A 20,825-nucleotide genomic window follows, 5' to 3' on the forward strand; every position below is an offset into this window, starting at 1 on the left:
TATAAATATTTTATGTCTGGATATTTTTAAAAGACAATAGCCTGAAGCAACTGCAGAAAAACCTAAGGTGGTAGCAGTCTGATTTACTCTCCCTTCTCCCTCCCCCCAGGTGATTACAGTGATTCTTAGTTTAGTAATACAAAGGTATCTTGCTGCAAGACAGCTGTGTACTCCACACGATTTTAAGTGGCAGAGAGGTGGTTGTTTTAGTAAGTACTGTACAAAGTGAGCTATAAAAGCAGTGAAGCGCCAACTTCCCCTAGAAAAATGTTTCTGTTCAGTTTCTGCTTTGTAGTTCAACACATATGTACAGTCTGAAACATGGGTTTAAAATCATAAGAATACTCTTGGAGTACTGGAGTTGTTTTCAATGCAGTTTGAAAAAACAGGCAGTTTTTTGATTCTTTCATGGCACAGTGTAGCTGGTAACAGCAGAGAGAGTAGTTTCATGTGAATAAAGCTTGTTTCACTGTGGTTACATCTAGCAATGCTTGAACTGTTATGCTCACTTTTACCAAGCCCTTTTCTTCTAGGATGTGATGTGGTAGGCAGAGCTTCTCCTAGAAAAAGACAAAAAAAGGAGTAAAAATTAGAATATTCAATACTCACTGCAGAACCTCACTTCACATGATCACATTTGGAACACAAAGCCCAGCAAGCAGGAATCGTTTCCATTTTTTTATAATTAGAAAGAACTTCCTGTGATTTTGACAGAAAGTCTTTGATTTTACTCCCACTACACCTAAGAGTGAGTGAGAGAACTGTTAATATTCTGGGCCCCAGAAGCCAAGTTGGTCTGTGGTCATTACAGCATGTAAACAGCTAAGAGTGAGGGCCCGCAAGCAGACACCAAACTTTCACCTACGAAGCAGGATAATTTGCCCTGCTATGGATAAAATCTACGGCATTTGCCCTGCTATGACATATGTGTGAGATGGGGGATGGAAGGCTGACTTTTTAAAAAAAAGCAAACCAAAAAACCCCATTCTCCCACTAAGCTCCAGACAGGTCTTAGGATATGCACCTTCAAAACTACACACTAGCATGTACAGGGAAGTGTGTGCAATGCTGTGCATTCAATGGGCAAACTGTTTTGTTCTGAGTATGTGCACCTTATTTGAAACACCCAGGTAATCAACTTTATTCACCATAAGGACACAGCAGTCATGGCCAGGATGGAACACACTAGCTGTCCACAGAGGCTGTTACAGCAGAAGACAGTCAAGCAGTAAATACTGTATCTCCTACAGGGAAAGGAAGACACCCACCCATGAAATTAGAGAAAGCCTTAGAGGGGCAGCCTTGTGTCATGACTGACTCTCTCTTTAAAAAGTTTATCTCAATGTAACCGGGTATTTCTACTAAGAAATCAATGAAATTATGAAATTGGGTAGCAGGTCTATAAATAAATGGACAAGCCAGACTACATCACATAAACCACAGTTAGAACTGTGAGACTCACTGCCACAACAGGGAAGCCAAATGCGTAAGTGAGATGACAAAAATATACAGGTAAGAGAAAAATCCAGACAATGCTGTTAAACATGAACACATGGAAACAGTGTCTGGCTCAGGAAGTCCCTAAGCTGTAAGTCATTGCTTTAGGCATGAAAAAGGCAATACCTGTGTGATCTAACCCGTTCCTTCCCTATGCATCCGTACATGACTATCAGCAGACCTGGAATACTGATTTTTTGGAAGGAGAGGATGGTTTTGATATTCTCAATACTGGTTATTCAATAAACCTTCAGCTTTTAAAACTACTGATGCATTTGAGATTGTTTTAATTAACTGCCTGTCTTCTACTGATTATTCCTCTTGCTTTTATAATGTTAACTAAAGGTCCCTTATTTTATCTTAATGCAATTCATGGTCCTTTTCCACACTTCCTCATATTGTTTATTTCTTCAATTTAAACCTCACTGATCTTCTGAAAAAAACCCCACATTTTTTCAGCTCTAGTCCCTTCCTTGACTCCTGTGGACCCTGACAACTCAATATAACAGAACTGGTACACACAAGAACAATTCATTCAGTCTTTATTATGTTATGCACCTGTGTTTAATTGTTTTTATCTCCTTCCACTCTTGTCCAGTCCTTGCTCAGAAGACCTCCTCTAGTGGGCCACAGCTCCAGAAAAGTATCAGTCCTAAACAGCTGTTCCACTACTTCTGGTGTTTATGACTTTCTTTTGTTAATGAATATTTCCCTTATGCATAACCAACATTCAGCTTGTTTAAATTTCCTGCGAATTTCCCCACACCCCACTCCAGCTTCAATGGGAGGAAAAATTGCAAAATGTACCCGTTAACTACTAAGCCTGAAGAGAAGAGACAAACTTCATTCACAATCACAGCGTCTGATATTGGTAACTGTAATTTATCTGTATTTTGTTTACATTTTATATTTTACTACTGAGGCTTTTTTAGTATTTATTATGTTTTAAAGCTTTTTTTAAGACCCCCAAACAACTTCAAACAGATAATTTTCAAGGAGCTTGGCTGAGTAGGTTGGCAGGAGATGGACAATACTCATTTCCACACATGGAAGATAGCATATGTAGTAATATTCTTACTAATGCTGAGTTACTACTTCTACTGAGTTTATTGATTCTGATTCACATTGACCAAACTACTGTGGCAACTGCCTCCTGGTTCCTCTTGGCCACTCTGCCCCCTCTCGGCTGCAACTACTTGTCCAGTCAGGCCAGGAACTAGCCCCATCCTGCAGCCATTTCAGGTCATCAGCCACATTTCCATTCCAAACCTGCCTACCATAAACCGATCATTTAAGTTAAGATGCTGAGTTATGCAGTTTGTTCTTCTGACTGAAATATTGACCTGCAAGCTTTCAGAGGTGTTTTCCCCCAACTTTTATTCCTCAAAAAAAAAAAGAAAAAGAAGTGTCTTTTCCAGAAAATCATATAGTTTAGTATGCAAACTCCTAAAATGATACCAATTAGCACTGGAGTATACATAAGGCAATTACAGTGATATCAAATAAAAGGGGAAACCCACCATCTCCAATATTCTTATACCTCAAAGGTGTGATTTCTACTAGACATTTTGCCAATCTACTGTCCTGGGAGCCAGTTCATTTAAAAATCCACAACACTCTGATTTTGAATTTATTTTCTTTTTTAAATAATTTTATTAACCTTACTTGAGAATGTAAATCAGACACCTGAAGTGAAATGTTATTCTTCCCACACTCTTCTACTTCTTTCCAGTGTCCTTGCACTGTAGGCTTCTGTTTCACAGATTTGGTGGCCCTTAGCATGGCAGTATTTCATTATTCTTCCATGCTAGACAAAAGGTATTTAATAAGAAGGCCTGCTGAATCTAGTACCTGAAAACTAAGGGACTGGCATTACATGGCTGAAGGGTATGGACTGAACCCAAAAACCCAACTTTAAGAAAACCAACCTAGACATTTATATTTGAAATGATTCTACGTTTTGTTATTGACAGATTTGCTAAACTACAATGTTTACTTAAGAAAAATTCAAATTCCAAACCCACCGTTTTTGTGGCACCTTGTAGCACTCACTGAGCTGTTCTGTCATGTCCCCTTGCTAGGATTTTTGCAGTTGCTTACAAGCACATTTGCACTAAAAGCATAAGGGAATGCATGCCCCATTTCCTATAAAAACCCATCCAATATGTTTTCTGTTTTTTAAAGGCAAGTATTATCTAATTATTTTAAATACAGCATAGTAATTTAGTTTGAAAGAAGCAACCTCTCTCCATCTGCTGTATTTAAAAGATGCATATTCCAATCAGAAAAGCTGTCCTAGGAGGTCTGTAAAAACAGAGGACCATACAACTGTGTTGTAGGAGTGAAAAGTTTCCCATCACCTAACTTTATTTATCATTCTATGTTAGTGCTCGAAATATGCACACTTGACAACCTTCTCTTATGAAGCATGTGGAACTTGGCTAAAATTTTATAATTCTGCAGCTAAACACATGGTTTCAATGAACTTTTCAAACTTGACAATATAATTTCTAGGAGATGGCATCAGTCTCAAACTTCTCTTAATGTATCACAAGTCAGTTCTGATATGTAAGCCCTAAACACTATCTTTAAAGCTTTGTAAACGGCTTTCATCAAACCTGTGTCACATTCTTTTCAAATCAGAGTTTTTGATTCACATATTTCTCAGACTAAGTCAAATCTTGCCAAGGATGGAATCCAAAGCACAAACAACAGCCTGCCATAACAGCAGTAACACCCCAAGTGTCTCCATATTAAAGTTCAGCTGCTGTCTCTGCTTTTCCATGCCTTGCCTCATTCCCTCACCAGATACAACTGGAAACCACTGACAGCAGAGCTGTGAAGCTGCATGCCATGGAGATTTCAAAGCTTACCTTAAATCCTAGCATTTTGAAGCAAATGCCAGACCAACCAAGAGGAGAACTTGCCCTTGACTCTGAGGAGACTCAACTTCACACACTTCTCCACACATTTAATAAAATTTCTGTCTCAATTACAGTAGTTTCAAATGCATAACCCTTCTGTATAGAAGTGTGAATTCTCTCTCTAAAAACACCCCTGAACAGATCAAAGAAATGGATACTAATTCTACAGACCAGCCTAAAACATTTGTAGTGGGAAAGGTTGCCACTCCTCTCAGTGCAGCACCAATCTTTCTATTCTCTATCCACTACAAAAATGAAGATTTAATATATTTTTACTGCCTTTTTCTCTCTAAGAACACAAAGGAACTTAAATCACTTGTTGCAGACAAACCACCTTCTACAGACACACAGCCATTTTGAATGGATAAAGATGTTTTCAAGGTTATCATGAAGCAGAAGAACAAACTCCTGAAGGAAAAAAAAGCATTAAGAAGTGCACAAAAAGGAGGCAGCAGCAGGAGGCTGAACCACAAAGCAGCACAAAGAGACAGTACCATAGGTGTACCCACAAACATACACATGTGCATGTGCTTCCCAAAGCAAGTTTCTAATCCTGGAACAAAATGTCTGATTTAGGATAGAAGAAAGCCAAAAATATACAATGACATTAAGCCCTCAAGAATACGTAACACACTTCACATACGTATTTTTTCGTTGACATTGGTTGTCTTCAAAGTCAAGGCAACTGTTTGAATTAGTTTATGGCAGGGCAAGCAGCTTGGCAATTCAGATACAGTAAGTATTTATAACAAAGACATTGCTGCTATAATATCAGATTGGTAAGTGGTAAAATGACCACATCAGGATAAGAGCAGGGCCCAGCTGTCTGTATTTGTTAGTCAAAATACAGAGAAATGGAATCCCACGATTCAGCAAGAGCCTTTCTCTTTCTTCTTTGTATTTATAGAATATGAGATTTCAGATCTACAGGGGAAAATGTTAATAAAAAAATGAATATTGGAATGTGCAAATTCTCAAAGCACAAATTAAAAAACCTAAGTTCATGTAATGTCCATCATTTCATGTTTGAAGCCAACTATTTTGAAGTGGGAAGTCAACAAAAGGAACTTCAGGGCATTACACTTGAGCAAACTTATGCACAATACACTCAGTCTTTACACTTTTTTAGGTAAAGGCCAATTTTCTTTTTAAAGAGTTGGAAAAGAAAGCTACAGCACATATTTACTTTTTCTAAGTACTTTATCTAAGGCAATTTAAAATTATGTCCTTTTATATATTTTTTCCTTTTCCACTGTTACTGTTGATGTCTATATACGCCCAGATGCAACTGAACTACCATTTCAAGTACAAATGAAAAGTGATATAAAGAAGCACAGTAATTCAGGCTATACTGCAGCTGCAAAATTATGTATTTGGAGTCATAGCCAGTTAGACATCTAGATAGGTGTATCTTCTGCACATTCAACAAATTGGAAATATTTGCAAAACTGCAATTGCTGATGATGGGCTTTGAATTCTTCAATACATTATGACTTTGAGCCATAAAATTTAAAAGTACATCACATATTTTATAAAATCCCTCACAGTTTTATTCTAACATGCTTAGAAACAAGTCTGAAACTTCAAGGAACAAAAACCTTAATAAAGACAAAACACACATGAAATAGTAAGAGAAAACAATCTTACAAGGGAAATACCAATTATACCATAAACTTACATATTAAATTCTGAGAAAGTGATGAGTGTTTTGTATCATCAAAGCAGAATAGGTCATTACCTTACAGTATTTTTCTACTGCTGTTTCTGCATAATACAGCTTGTGTTCTAGAAATGAAGGAAATGGCGAAGGCTTCACAAAACCAGCTGTACCATTTTTTTCTCAATCTGCATGTATGACTGGGGTTTTGGGTGGTTTTTTTTTGTACCAGGAGAAAAATTTTTGTGAAAAACAATGGCATGCCAATTCTTTGGCAACTTATTAATGCATACTGAGCAGAAAACTGTATTGAATATTTGCTCAGGTCTAATTCAGTCCCCGTTCACATAAACTTCAACTTACAGAACACTTATCAAGAGCACATTGGGATCTATGTACAGCTTTCAGCTATAAAAACTTGTTAATATACGAGAGGCATTTTAAGAACTATTACACTGCACTTGAAAATACCTCTTTTTTCTGGATCACGTAAAAAGAAAGCCAAATCCTCACATCAAAATGGCACTTGTGATCCAGTGAAAACACAGTTTGCCTGCAAGAATATATACTACAAGCTGTATTTATTATTTTATCGCAGTATGGATGAGATAATCTCCACAGGGCATAAGAGTGATTAATATGATGGGCATAGTACAGATTGGAAACCAATTTATTAGGAAATCTTTGATGATCATTGCAATGGAAAAAAAAAACGAATGGGAAAAGAAACAGAGGAGCAAATATAATTAGTGTTATTAATGAATATGGGGTGAACTAGAGTGCACTTTTTTTTTTTAAACTCAAGGTGATCAGCTTATTTATGTGACTGGCTATGAGCAGTAAATACCAAATATATCTAACTGGATATTGCAATATTGACATCTCCTGAAAGAGGAGGAACCATCAAAGAGTTGAACTGTTTAGTACTTGTGAACCAAAGTCACAGAACAGCAGCACAGAAACAGGATTCTGAATTTAGCAAAGAATCTATTAGAGTAGATTAATCATGTTTTAGTTTCCAGTTCCCCATTTAGCGTAAGAATTACTGACTTCAGAGATGGAAAGACAGATATTTTTCATATGTGCATTATGTTTGAAATATATTTTGAGAAACTTTATTATATTCAGGCTTAGAAAATGTAAGAGTAATTTCACTATTTCTTTCCCTTTTAATATTTATAGATATTTGCAAGTGCAATCAATAACAACCCCCCAAAATGGATAAGCTTCATGTGTGGTAGCACAGCTGTGCTTGTCATGAACCAAGTATGTTTGGTGTTTTTCACCATTTGTTTCAAGACAACTTCACCATCTCTAACTACCAGAAACTGAACATAATGCTACGCTTTAAATACCAGATATTACTATAGCTGAGAACACACAGAAAATGGTCCCTAAGTAATTAAGCAATGACTCTGTTTGCATGGTAAGCATATACTAAGTTAGAACTTCGGACAAGTTTGAGAGTTGAGTGTCACTGTGACTGGGGGATGTTCACTTGGTCTACACTGGCACATGGAAGTAGTTCAGCTCCTAGCCCAGTGTCTACTCTGATAAAGCATTCAAAACCACTGAAGACATGAACTTCCATTTCTACATACAGAAAATGCAAAGCACACTGATTACTCCTCTTACCACCCTCCAAACTGTTGGACACAGTGGATAATCAGATGTGCTATTAGACAATGCAACAGACACGTATTATAGGATGGTAGCAAAACCTTTCTCCACATGAGTTTCTAATTTGAAAAGATGTACTCATACATGTAGTTCAGCACTATATGAGGAGGGCACAACACAAAGCATTGACAGGAGACCTGTTTACCACTTATGGGAGCAATAGCAAAATCCCAGCCCTACAGAAGACATCACTTCTGTCTCAAATGCCAACACTGGATTACAGAGAAACATATTAATAGATTCTGAACTGATTCAAGCAACATGTCACTCAGTTTCATCAGAAAAGCAAAATAATTAGAACAAGACCACAAAAATCAAAACAAAGGTCTGTTTAAAGTGAAAGCGTAAATGTCAAGCTGTGACTGAGTAAACAAGCGTCTCCTGTTGGAATTGCTGAAATTAGGCACACAGTTAGAAGACAGGCCTGTGCAGGATGAGGCTCAAGTCTATAGCTACATACCAAATAAAAAGCTTCGAAGCACTCACTGAACTCTCGCCTGGTCACAGATGACATTCTTTGCAATAAAGTTGTTTTATCTATGCACTGGAAGCTTGCAGACATCAAACCCTTTAAAATTTTGATTTATCCATCATCTGAATAATTTTCTCATTGTAAAATACGTATCTAATAATACACTTGCTACTTTTTTCTACATCTGTCTCTATATATGTATCTATCTATATCTATATATTTAAGCCACAGAAACCAGGAATAGAACTGCATATAAAAGTTTTTTAATAAAACTTTACAAGTATCTGTGGAGTGGGCATATTTATAGAGCAGCATTAAATAATAACTGTATGGCCAGAACAATCAGTAACATACAAATTCTTATCCTAGTTATACTCTAAAAGTCTATAGCTAATTTTATTATATACTAGACAGGGGAAAACAGATGCATGTATTTCCAAGACACAAAACTGAGGTCCTTTGTTAGCTAGCCTGAGAATGAGTTACAAATTTAGGCAATAGCATTTAGGGCAATATTGCAACTCCAATATGGGTTTATACTTGAAGGTTTATATTTTTCAATCAATTTTCATTTGTATATTTCATGTCAATGAGGAAGAAACCCAAAAATTGTCTTATTTTAAGTTTCAGAGTAGATGAACAGAACACATAACTGGAAGGAAAATGGAGGTCATCAGCCCAGCAGTCTAACCATAGGCAGAGTTCAAACACATCAAAATAGTTCCTGGCTCATGTACATCTAAGCTGCTCTCTAAAACCTCGTAGGATGGAAAAGCTAGAGTCTTTAGAGTCTTCCCAGAGGATTTGTTTTCCTAGCTACATAGCTTTTGCTCCATTGGCTACACAAACAAACAAACAAACAAACAAACAGACAGTATCTTCATTTCCACAGGTGATGAAACAGAGAAGATAGTGATGGGACTTGCTTGACGCCACACAAAAGAATGGCAGGTAAAGGAACCTAATAGCTTATTCCCAAACTGTCTCACTGTACTGCATGATCTTCATCCAGAAACATCCTCAAGTCCCTTGGATTCTATGGCTTGCTCACACACATTGCTAATTTACACCTTTGGGGTCTACTGTAGAAAGTGTTTAAAAGGAGTTCAACACTGTTCTGTGCAACAGAAGAAAAAGATTATTCTACCATAGGAAAACATAACTACTCCGGTATGGAATTAAATCAGAACAGTAGAAATGAACAATAATCTTTAAAGTTACAGTACTCTTGTTAATATGTAAGAATTTAAAAATCACAGTAATTTGAGAGATAGCTCTCTAAGTGCTCTTAACACACTATGTGCAGAGATAATTTGCACCCACTCAGAAAATACTATCACTTGCTGGAAGTGCCACCTGAATCTGCATCAATATCTGCAGTATTCTTGGATTTTCACAGGTAAGAGGCTCAGTTCTATTTAGCTTGTGATACTCATCTACCCTACATCCAGAAGTGGAACAAGAGGAGCTTCACTGCTTTAACATATTCAGTAAGTAGTCTAGGCAACATGAAAGAAAAGCTATAAATAAAGAGGTACATAAGTTCTTAAACTACAGCAGGAGGGGATAGAAGACATAGGACTTGCCTTCAAGATGCTACTCCTCTCTCCAGTTTCAAGAGATTAATAAAGATATTACAAGGAAGGGAAGCAAGGGAAAGGGAGAAGCTTGTAAGGCAAAGGAAGGAAATTAAGTACCTGTAATTTGCCAGAGACAAAGCAGAAAGTTTGTGCGCACATGCGAACAGGTTATGCTGTTAGCAAATTCCAGTGATAAGTTATATACATCAAGACTATAAAAAGTATATGGAAAAGACAAAAGCCTATTAGATCCCAGGAGCGAAAAGCAGAAGTTGATTGTGGGGGTTTCTCCCCGAGGGCGAGCAGAGTGTCAACAGTCTTTCGAATGTGACGAATATCCGACTGCAGGATGTCATACGGAGAGCAGAGGTCAGCCTATCCCGAAGGGCAGCCATTAGAACAGAAAAAGAGTGCAAAAAATTAAAAATACAAAAATAGAAAGATATTGATAAATAAATTATTACAATACTCTAGCATAAACATGTAGGAGTAGTTTCTTCCTAGTATTGCCTTAGTCACTAGACATCCCAGCTTTCTTTTCTCTCCTCTAAATATTGAAGCTATCATATAACATCAGAATGTTAAGACAGAAGAGCTCAGGCCTTCTAATCCTTCCAAAATTATGCCCAAATTCACAAGGCTGAGGAAGCTCATGTGATCCACTTGTTCCAATGAGGTCTGCACGCCTTTGTCCATATGGACCTTATTCAAATGCTTAAATGGAACCAGCTGAAAAAGCTAACTTATAAAATTGCAAACAGTGGGTTAGAAAGCTGTTAAAAGCACAAACAACAGTAATATGAAGTCTCAAGAAAAAGTACTTACAGAAATCATTAGAAATATGCAAAATTCTCTAATATAATAATCTAAAACTTGGTATTCAAATATCACCTCAAATGATACCCTGGGATAGAAACTTAGTAAGTAATTGTAGTACTAATTGTACTTAATTTTAGTAAAGTTTCTAAACTGAATATTTGGGCACTAAATTCCTTTTAGTAGCATTTTTCAAATTATTAGCAGATTAGATTTCCATAGCTTTTTTGGAAAGTATCAATGACTTGATGTGGCAACTTACTCTAGACTAGCTATACAATATGAAGTGTAATATGTAATAGTATCAATATGTTCACACAATATTTAACATTTAAATCAAACCAAGCAACACTAGTACTTTTGAAATGCAATCTAAGATACACCATTTTACATTGCAAATAGGTCCTTACCAAGATAATTAATACTTACTGAACAAAATTACATGCAGTAAGAGTTTGAGAGAACACTCCCTGTGAAGCTTTTCAGCCTCACTTAATGAACTGACAGTACACCAAATAAATCAAGACATGGAAGTTCAGTGTCTGTTCTCTGTAATGCAAAGTTTCAAGATCCAGTTTGAAACAAACTAAACTCTAAAATATTTAAAATGTCTTTCTATCCTGAAAAGTAGCTAGTGAAACTGGAAGTCAAAACTGTGATTCATACACAAATAAAACAGTGACACTTTTTTTTGTTTGTTTTGCTTACCATGACTTGTTCTAGCTTTACCACAAATTAAAAGCTACAAAATTTTGTTACTTAGGCCAGCAGATACAGAGCAGGGAACCAACCTGCCTAGCAACAACACCTTTTTGCTGTCATTTTTCAGAATTTTTTAACTCAAAGCTCTAATGTGATGGTAAACTTCAATGCAATTTGGTTATTTTTCTGTTATTATTTAGACAGCACAAACCACGCTGATCTTGTTTAAAAATGGGATAGAACTAGTACTGTATTCGAGAACACCTACATCCACAAACTGCTTATCAGAGAAACAAGTTTTAGTGCAAACTATTTGTGACTACCAACTACGTAATATACTGCATTTATAAAAAGACACCAATAAACCCAGTAAATACTGGATTAATTTTGGAACAACATCCAAGACTCAATTCCTACTTATTGCAAATACATACCAAAAATATATATCTAAGATACATTCAAGTTAAATTTTAAAATGAAAATGCCAGAACTTTATAAGAAGAGCTTCTCAAAATTTTTGTCCAAATCACCCCCAAAACAATACCAACAGTCCCTCCTGCAGCCAAATGGAGAAGGGACTAATTTCAGAGTTTAGAGACTGAGAGCTGGTAATAGGTTGACTTTTTACAGATACTGATGAAGTTTGCTAACCCAAGATTAACATCCTAAGCAGCATAATGAGAAGCCAAAGCATACAAAAACAGCCACACATGCAGAAGTAACTTTCTACAGAAACTGCCATGATGTGTTTTAGTTATATTTAGTAGAACTTGGGGAAGTCTAAGGAGTGTCTATTTTTGTGTGTTCTCTGATAATGGATAATTTGGTATTATATTCTCACCTTATAACATAAAATATTTGTATTTTATGTATTTCAGATTTCAGTAATGTAACTGTAGATGAAAAACACACAGCTCTTCTGTAATGGTAGTAGTATTTCCACTTATTGCACTGATATTGTGCAATAAAAATACAAAACTAAAACATGACATCATGAAATTGTGAAAAAGCACATGACCCCCCACAAAGTCTCAAAGTTAATCACCCATCCACCTATCCACGACAAACACTGCCGCTCTCGTTTAGGGGACTGAAATTATTGCTGGTAAGAACTACAAAGATACAGCTGCTTAATCATTACATTTATGGACTGACATTGGATGTCTGCAAAGCTGTATGATTAAATCATACAGCTGTCAATCATGCACACAGAATAAACACAGTAAGACAGAAATGGGACAGCAAAAGCATAACCAGCTGTTAGTGTACACAAACCACCCTCATTCTGCATGCCCCTGCAGTGACTGAAAGCAGACAGCATTTCAGAACTGATCTCCTCGGATTTACACTCTGGTAAAAAAAGTCAAGAGTAAATTTCCAGAAGTGTATTAAAGAAAAAAATCTGTAGTGCATATGCACTATACTCAAAACACAAATGAAAGGAACCTCAGAGCTCTGCTTTCAGAACTGTAATTGAGAGTGTACTGAACCACTTAACTGCATACCGTAGGCCAAACGGTGTCCATTACAGAGTTCAGAGGGAAAAGGTGGAGAAAGGGGTCATACCTGAGAAAACTTACTGCACCTTTATGGCTGTCTCATGATGAAACTATGGAGAAGTAACTGATTATGTGACGTGGTCAGAAAACAAACATAAGTGGCAATGATAATATGCCTTGCATTAAACTGAAAAACATGATCATCAGTTGAACAACTAACAGGCAGATAGAAGATAAAACACTTTAAGAGTCACTGCCTGGCTGCCTCCTTTACTTTGCTTTGCTACTTTTAGAATACAAAAGCATCCTATTATGTTTTTCTTTATTATTGTTTTACTTAATTTGCAATTCCAACACTAAATCAAGTCACTCTGATTTTTAGAATAATTCTGTCACACAGTTGATCTCATTATCAGAGGAGAGGCTGAAACACAGAATGAGGTCCCATTTGCAGGATTTGAAAGTCACTCAGAAGGGGCACAGCTAAACCTTTCATAGTCTGCATCTTCATACGTTGACTTGAGATCCAAAAATCTATTCCTTATCACCACCCTCTTTTCTGCTCAAAATGTTCACACAACCTAAATGACTGAAAATTTAAGAGACATGGCAGAAGTCACTCATCCCTACCCAAGATACTATTTGTCCCACTAAATCATGCTGCATTCACTGCTGATGTGCTGGAAAACAGATATTTGGTAAATCTGCTGGAATATTTGGCTGCGAAAGATTTCATTTTATCACTACTTTTTATAAACAGAAATTACCATTCTAGTACTAATCATGAAAACTTCAGCCTATTTTTTTTAAGTGGTATGAAGATTGACATGGTATGTTATGAGGGGCAAGTCTTTCTTTCCTTTTTAAAAAGATAAATCATATTTTTCTGACTTGACCCTGTAAAGGGTCAAAATATGTTCAAATGCCTAAACCCTTATGATACTACATTAGTGTAAGCTGCATACCATAAAAATTCATCTTTGTCTTTTTAAAAGGTAACTTCACAGACATTGAAAATACTTAATTTTCTTTTTTAAAAATGCTTAGAAGATTCTACTTCTGATATACCTTATTTGTTCATAACTGAGAACCAGAGAAAATGCAGACCAAAACTTGTAACTTTTATCTTTCAAACACATTGCATGTACAGCTCTGTTTTGGTCTAAATCTTACTCGTAGTGAAGTATCACTCAACCCACCACAAATAAATTATTTTTTAGCTTTTGAAAGGAGCATTGGTTAACACTACTGAAATTGCATAATATCCTGTAATATGGGTTATCAGGAATAAGAGCTACCAAGAATAAAAGCTCAAGTTTAATTAAGTTATTAATTTGCAGATTGAAATAGGAAAGCCTACATCCTTGCTCCTAGTATGAAGTTGAAGAAATCTGCGTGAATGTTTTTGTCTTTATTTACATATATTTTTACTGGGTTTATGAAAGAGCAGTTATAAACAAATACTCTCCATAACACCACATACAAGGTAATGTGATGATAATTCACTCTTCTGACAGTTTTATTATTTCTGGAATGAGATGTCACTAGGAAGAGTAAAATTGCAATAGAACCATTACATTTGACACTTAGGAGGCCACACTTCCATGCAAAAGAGAAGTAAAAACCCAGCTTTATTTTTCAAACCCCAAAGTATGACAGGGTGGGGGCAATATGGATGAACTGAGTAAGCAGTGAGGGTGTTATTATTTCATAACAACAGGTTCATGTGACATTAGCAATATAAGTCCAGTGAATGGCATCATCCAAGTACTGCATGTCACTGATGTGCAGCAAGACCTCAGCCCTGCTTGCCACACATCTACCATCACTTGGTTATTGAATCTGTGTCAGCCAAAAAGTAGGAATGTTTGTCACTGTAGATACTATAGAGGAAATCAGGTCATTTGATGGGTTTTAATTAACAATGTAAAATAAAGTATTCTTTAGCAATTTTCTAGGAGACAAAGACTGCACCTTTTTCTCCTACAATCATAAGGGGCACAGCAGACATTTTCTGAATCTTCATACTTTCAGATACTTACTTGACAACATGCCTTTCTCACATCAAACAAAAATATTGTTTTGTTTCAAGAAGTGATCTAAGAGGTTCTCTGATAAGCTGCTAAAGCAAAGCCTAGTGGCAAAACTGGACATAATTTCATTGTCCTACAAATCTCACACTTTTGACAGTTCTCCTGGTGCAGCCAGAGCATTGCTGTTTGTTTCTTATAAAGGGTCAGACTTCAAACCTCCCTTTTGCATGTGATCCAGCACATTCCTTCTGCATGCAATCAGGAGCATCATGTGGCTATTAACAGAAATCCATTTCAATGTGTTCCCCACTGTATTGAAATTCTCACCTGGCAGGTAATGGCTTTCAGAGTCATCGACATACCAGTCATTGTAAAGAGACACGGATGTTCCTGAATTTTGTATTTGGAATTCTTTGGTCAAGATGCCAACTCCTGATACTCAGCGTGATACATTTAGGTAGCAGCTGCATTGTTCTACATTTGTATGAAATTTCCCAGGATCATTCTGGGAAAGTAATTTTGATCCAAGAATCAAATGCTGAAAACCACAGAAGTAAGAGACCATGCACATCAGCACAACACAGCAACTATTTAGCTATTTTCTTATTTTCATTTTACATGATTAAACAGGAAATTAATCCAAACCTGTAGAGTTCAAGAAAAGGACATAGTCTATTCCTTAAGTAACTGAAACACAACCAGATTATGACCATTTAAAATCCTTTCAAACCCATGCAGCAGAATTTCAAGTCAATTCTCAGGAACTAGACATGGGCATAAGTACCACAGAAAAGCCCAATACCTACAGGTGTAAGGACACAAAAGTAGAACCCATCACTTTCCCACATAAGGTGCTTGTTTTAAAAAAAGAAATCATTCACTGCACTCCTTTTCCTGCTTTCTCCAGAGATAGTCAGGCGCTGCACAACTCATGAATCTGAAGCAGCATGAGCACGCCATCTGTAGTTCTTTAAAAACGTTGACAGCTGACTGTCATACTTGTTATTACACAACTTTACATTCCTAATCCATGTCCCTGTAACACACGGCAAAGTTCTAGCATCTACCAGCCAGTTCCACAACATGTGTTTTTACAAAATACAGCAAATATACATTTGCAAACTACTGATGGCTAATCAAACAGAATATCCTCAGAGTACCCAAAACCTATTGTAAGTTTACAATTCATTTATTGTTTAAGTGAATGAGTTTTTCCCTTCAAGATAAGTTAATGCTTATTTAGATACATAAAGATGCTTAGTTTACAAATCAGACTGGTAAGATGTGGCTTCATGCCCAAGCCTCAATGCAACTCTTCAACAAATAAACTTTAACAAAATTTTTAAAAATCTTACAGAATTCAACAGTAATTCTGATGAAAAGATTAAAAAGGAGGGGTAATAAATATATATATATGGAAATGCCTATTCACAAAATACGAAAAGATATTTCTCCAGAGAGCTTGCTTATAGAAATCCAAAATCAAAGAGAAGGAATAATTTCTGAAAGATCTCATACCAGCAATGACAATAGATCTTAGCCTTTTCTTTCCCAAAGGCTACAGCCAGGAAATCTGACCTGTATTCTATTCACTGATAATTTATGATGCATCAGAAGAATTTTGGGGCAGCTTATCATATATTCCATGACTAGAAGTCCACAACAATGAGATTTTTATCTTCTCTGAAGTAAAATTTATCTTTAATATGAAATCATTCTAACATAATAAATTACATAACTAAAGAATTAAATGATCCATTACAACTTAAGAGACCCAGCCAAGATTCATTGAAACTGTAAGAAAGTCGCCCCCTCAAAATTCCTACAAATAGCAGAAATGATCTGTCTCTTTTGCTGTTCTCCAAATCAAGTGCTAAAATATAGATAAAGCAAAGAATTGAAACTAGAATTTTTTTTCCCAATGTGAAATCTTGCATTACCATCTGCTCCCCAGGGGGATGGTGGTGGAAATCACACAAATATCTTTCCATTTCAGCATTCTTGAAACAGACTAAAAAGAAGTCAGTCTTCATTATACTGTCATATGTAGGCACCAGTGAAAATAATAATGCAATTTTCTTGTGTTCGGTTTAAAATGACCTTATGTAACACTTTACCTTCTTTTTGAGGGTCACATATTTGAAATTTAACTTTTTCTTAATAGGTTCTTCAAACCACAAGGGGGTCTTTGAAATAATCCAATGCACTCCAGTATTCATTACCTTAATTATGAAGAGAGAATAAATTACATGAGTGATACCATTCTAAATGAAAATCATAAAACACCAAGCACTGACTTTCCCTGTTTTCAGCTACTGAAACACTTCTAACTACATTATAGAATCTTACACATACATGCTTCCATACTTAACATACAAGGCTTTTTCTTCAAATCACTGCAGAAATGTTTCAATAGAAGAGATGAGATCTGTATTAGTCACCAATGCACAGAGTACTTAACATTGTAAAAAAAGGAAAACGCAAAAGAAAAATTAAAAAGAATGAAGTTCATATTCTAAAATCATGACATAAAAATGTAATTATGTTGTGCAATGAAAAGAATTAGCAAGCTTTTGGCTACTTACATAATATATAATCATAATTCCCTATTTATTTTCCATGGCAAGAAAGAGGTATTAGAGATAATAGTGAATTACTACTTTGAGATGACACTTGCAATTTTTAAGTGCTATGAACTACGCCATTTAAATGTATTAAGTAGTATTGAACCACATTATTTAGCTCAATTTTAAATTCTGTGTCTTTATTGCTAGAAACCTGTAGTTGAAAAAGTCATCCTTCAGCTTTCATATAATTAACGTGTTTTCATTTTTGAACCTCTAGAAATAACAGACTTAATTAAATTACCTCTGGTATCCCCAGTTTTCTACATGCATCCAAAAAGTTTTCCACGTTTCTCCTGCATTTGGCCATGCTAAGTTTAGGCTGTAGAACAGAAAAAAAATCATCTATGGCAAAAGAAATAATGAATAACAGACTTATCTGTAATTAACAGGGTCAGTCCTTCAAAACTGTTAACGTGCCTCACAAATTTATAGTAGCTATACACAATATTAATGTCCCTGAAGAATCAATGTCCCATTACTTTAGAATCGCAAACACTTCTATAATTTGTCCCACTCAGGACTATTCACCAAATACTACAGAATTATCACATTACTAAAAGAAAAGAAAAAAAAAATCCAAACTTGTTATTTTAGTTTTTCAATATCAGATGTGAAACAACGGTAATTCCTGAATATACACTTAACCAAGAATTTCAACTGTAGTAGCAAGGAATTCAAAGAACTAATTTTCCAGGCTAAAGGAATTTGAAGGCTGTTCAAGGAAGAGATCATCAATATAAAGTTTGAAACAAAATGAAGAAAAAAATTCAAAGTATGTGTCTTTGGTTACAGAAACACCACAAGATACTTATTTTAAAAATCAGCATGAGAAGTTTTTAGTCCAGAAATTTAAGTTTGCATATTTTGGCAATGTCCTGTTTTACCAAAGATAGAAATTATTTTAAGCAAAGGAACAGCAAAAGAAATTCCACTAGAATATCTGACAAAATATCTTTTTCTTAAATCTGTCTTCTTGGAAGTTCTTACAGATTGCTTCCAAAATCCAGATGGTATTCCCAGAATTGAGTATCAGGATCCACATGGCAAATTTGTACCAAAATGTATATTAAAAAGAAAAAGGCAAATAGTCTGAAAACACACAAAACCTCTTCAGAATCAGACTGTTACCAGAAATCTGCAACAACGATCTATTCAAGAAATAGACATAAACAAACAGAGAAAACACAACAGTGTTTTATAAAGTTTCAAAAAGTGCACACAGAGTTTATGTCATGAAATCTTCAGGTCCTTAGATTTAGGCAAGCCAATACTAAATCACTACAGTGCAAGTTTCTGTTCTGTCTGCAGTTAAAAGAAATCACCTCTACATTTCACTCAACAAGGACAAATACGCTAGTATGTGTCTTAAGCGCTTTAGTAACATGACATCTGCTAAGCCACACACTGCTGAAGCCAACCTCACATTTTCTCATTACAAAGGAGGGGCTAGTTTTATAAGGTGGCACTAGAATAAAAACTTGTAAGCAGACATTTCATACTGCTTTAAACAGAAATGCCATTATCAAAATATCTGATCTTATTGCAAGATCAGGGACAAGGCAGGCTAATATTTGTTCACTTATAGCTGTGATTGTATACATATACATGTATATCTAGATGATATATATAAATCTTACATCTAAAAGTGAATGAACATTTGACTTTGCAATCATATATATGTTGTCCTGAACAGCAATAGATCACTCACTGAAAACAGTAACTGTGTTTATGTACCCAAATATAATTTGGGAATGAAACAGTAATCAATAAAACATTTCAGTGCAGTAAGAAACATGCAACTTACTACTGCTGGTGAGGGTTACATGAATACTCCCGACAGAGCGAGGGCGAACGTATTCACCCAATGGCACAGAACGACACCATCCATCAGGGCTGAGCCCAGGTCTTCAGGCAAACAAATCTTTAGTCTTGACTCTATGTTCTGCAAAGGAAGAATGCAGGCACACTTTGATATAGAAATAGATTAATGGGACAAAAAGGGGATAAATACCTTCATCTCCTATGCTGTAGGCACATAGCCGTTTTAGAGTTTTTATTATAAAAAACCACAATTCCATTATATAACTCATTCTTTAGAAACTAACCATAACCTCCTTTATGCTGGTCACTGAACAACACAAACTTCGTAAAAGAAATCAACACTGCAATGCTACTGCCACAATATGCATCTGTTATATATAAAGAGGTTTAAAACACATCTTCATGCAATTAGTCATGTGACTGAACTCCATGTGGCTCCCTCCTTTCACCATTTCCCAAGTCTTCCACTTATTTATCTTAAATTTTCTTTATCAGCAGTACATTGAAACAACTACATTGTGTTAATGACTGTACAAGGAGAGAATAAAAGGCAATCTTTCCCTAGCAGCCTAAAAATTACTCAGGGAAGCATTAGAGTGATCAGAAAAAGTAAGGGAAGCCAAAACATTCAGATTTAAAAGAGAAATTGTGGAACTGTTAAGAAAACAGAAGTCTCAATGAATAGAATCTGATATTGCAAATAAAATACTTTTGAAAAACTTAAGAATTTAAAAAAATCCAACAGATTGTTATATATGATGTTTCCTGAATTGTGCTCCAATCTTGAAAATATTCCAACTCTACATGGAGATAATTACTCCCATTATCTTTAAATAGATATTTCTTAGTTGAACTTCTTAATGTCATTCCTCTCTATTAATATGTTACCTCAACCTATACTAGTTGAATATGAATATCTATTAATAGATAATTCTTTTTAGAATAAAAGAAGTAGGTTGGAAGGGATTTTTGAAGGTCACAGGTCTAACAAATGTGAGTGACACCAGAGCCCTGGTTAGTTAAGTTTTGGATATCTGCAAGGACAGAGAGCCCTCAAAGTTTCCAAGTAACTTTATTCAGTATTTCACTATCCTTATGGCAACAAATTTTCTCCTTATAACTACTTGAAATGTCTTTTTCTGCAATTTGTACCACTGTGTCTCATGGGTTCACTGTAATCTTTGAGAAGCCTGGCTTTACATCTTCTCTTTTACTACCCTTCAGTCATATGATATTCTCAGCACTCTAAAGCAAGAAATCCAATCTAAAGAAATCCAGCTCTTGACTTCTTTCTCATACATCCTTTATTTGGGTGGCCTCACCATGAAATAGCCTCCACTGAAGCACTCTGGTGGTTTCAATATGTTTTCCCCATTTTTTCTTTTACTAGACAAACTACTAGACAAAACTTGCACATAAGTCTCACAAGTGGCAAACAGAGAGTGCATCATGTTCACTAATATAATGTTTCTTTTTCACCTTGGTTTAATTCACAAATCAGAAAACATTTTTGGTAT

At 35.7% G+C, this 20,825-nt stretch overlaps 1 protein-coding gene across 1 annotated transcript in view; it reads right to left on the reverse strand.

Moving 5' to 3' along the window:
- Window positions 1-489: 489 nt before the first annotated feature.
- The window catches only part of LRCH1 (leucine rich repeats and calponin homology domain containing 1), a 111,961-nt gene continuing 91,625 nt past the window's right edge, over window positions 490-20,825 (reverse strand). The window contains 6 exon segments of the mRNA XM_066313291.1: window positions 490-560; window positions 9,928-10,185; window positions 17,729-17,806; window positions 19,292-19,306; window positions 19,308-19,342; window positions 19,345-19,429. Of these exon segments, the coding sequence (XP_066169388.1) occupies window positions 9,979-10,185; window positions 17,729-17,806; window positions 19,292-19,306; window positions 19,308-19,342; window positions 19,345-19,429 (420 nt within the window). The 3' untranslated portion in view covers window positions 490-560; window positions 9,928-9,978.

Source organism: Sylvia atricapilla, chromosome 2, assembly GCF_009819655.1.
Source record: "Sylvia atricapilla isolate bSylAtr1 chromosome 2, bSylAtr1.pri, whole genome shotgun sequence".
NCBI lineage: Eukaryota > Metazoa > Chordata > Aves > Passeriformes > Sylviidae > Sylvia > Sylvia atricapilla.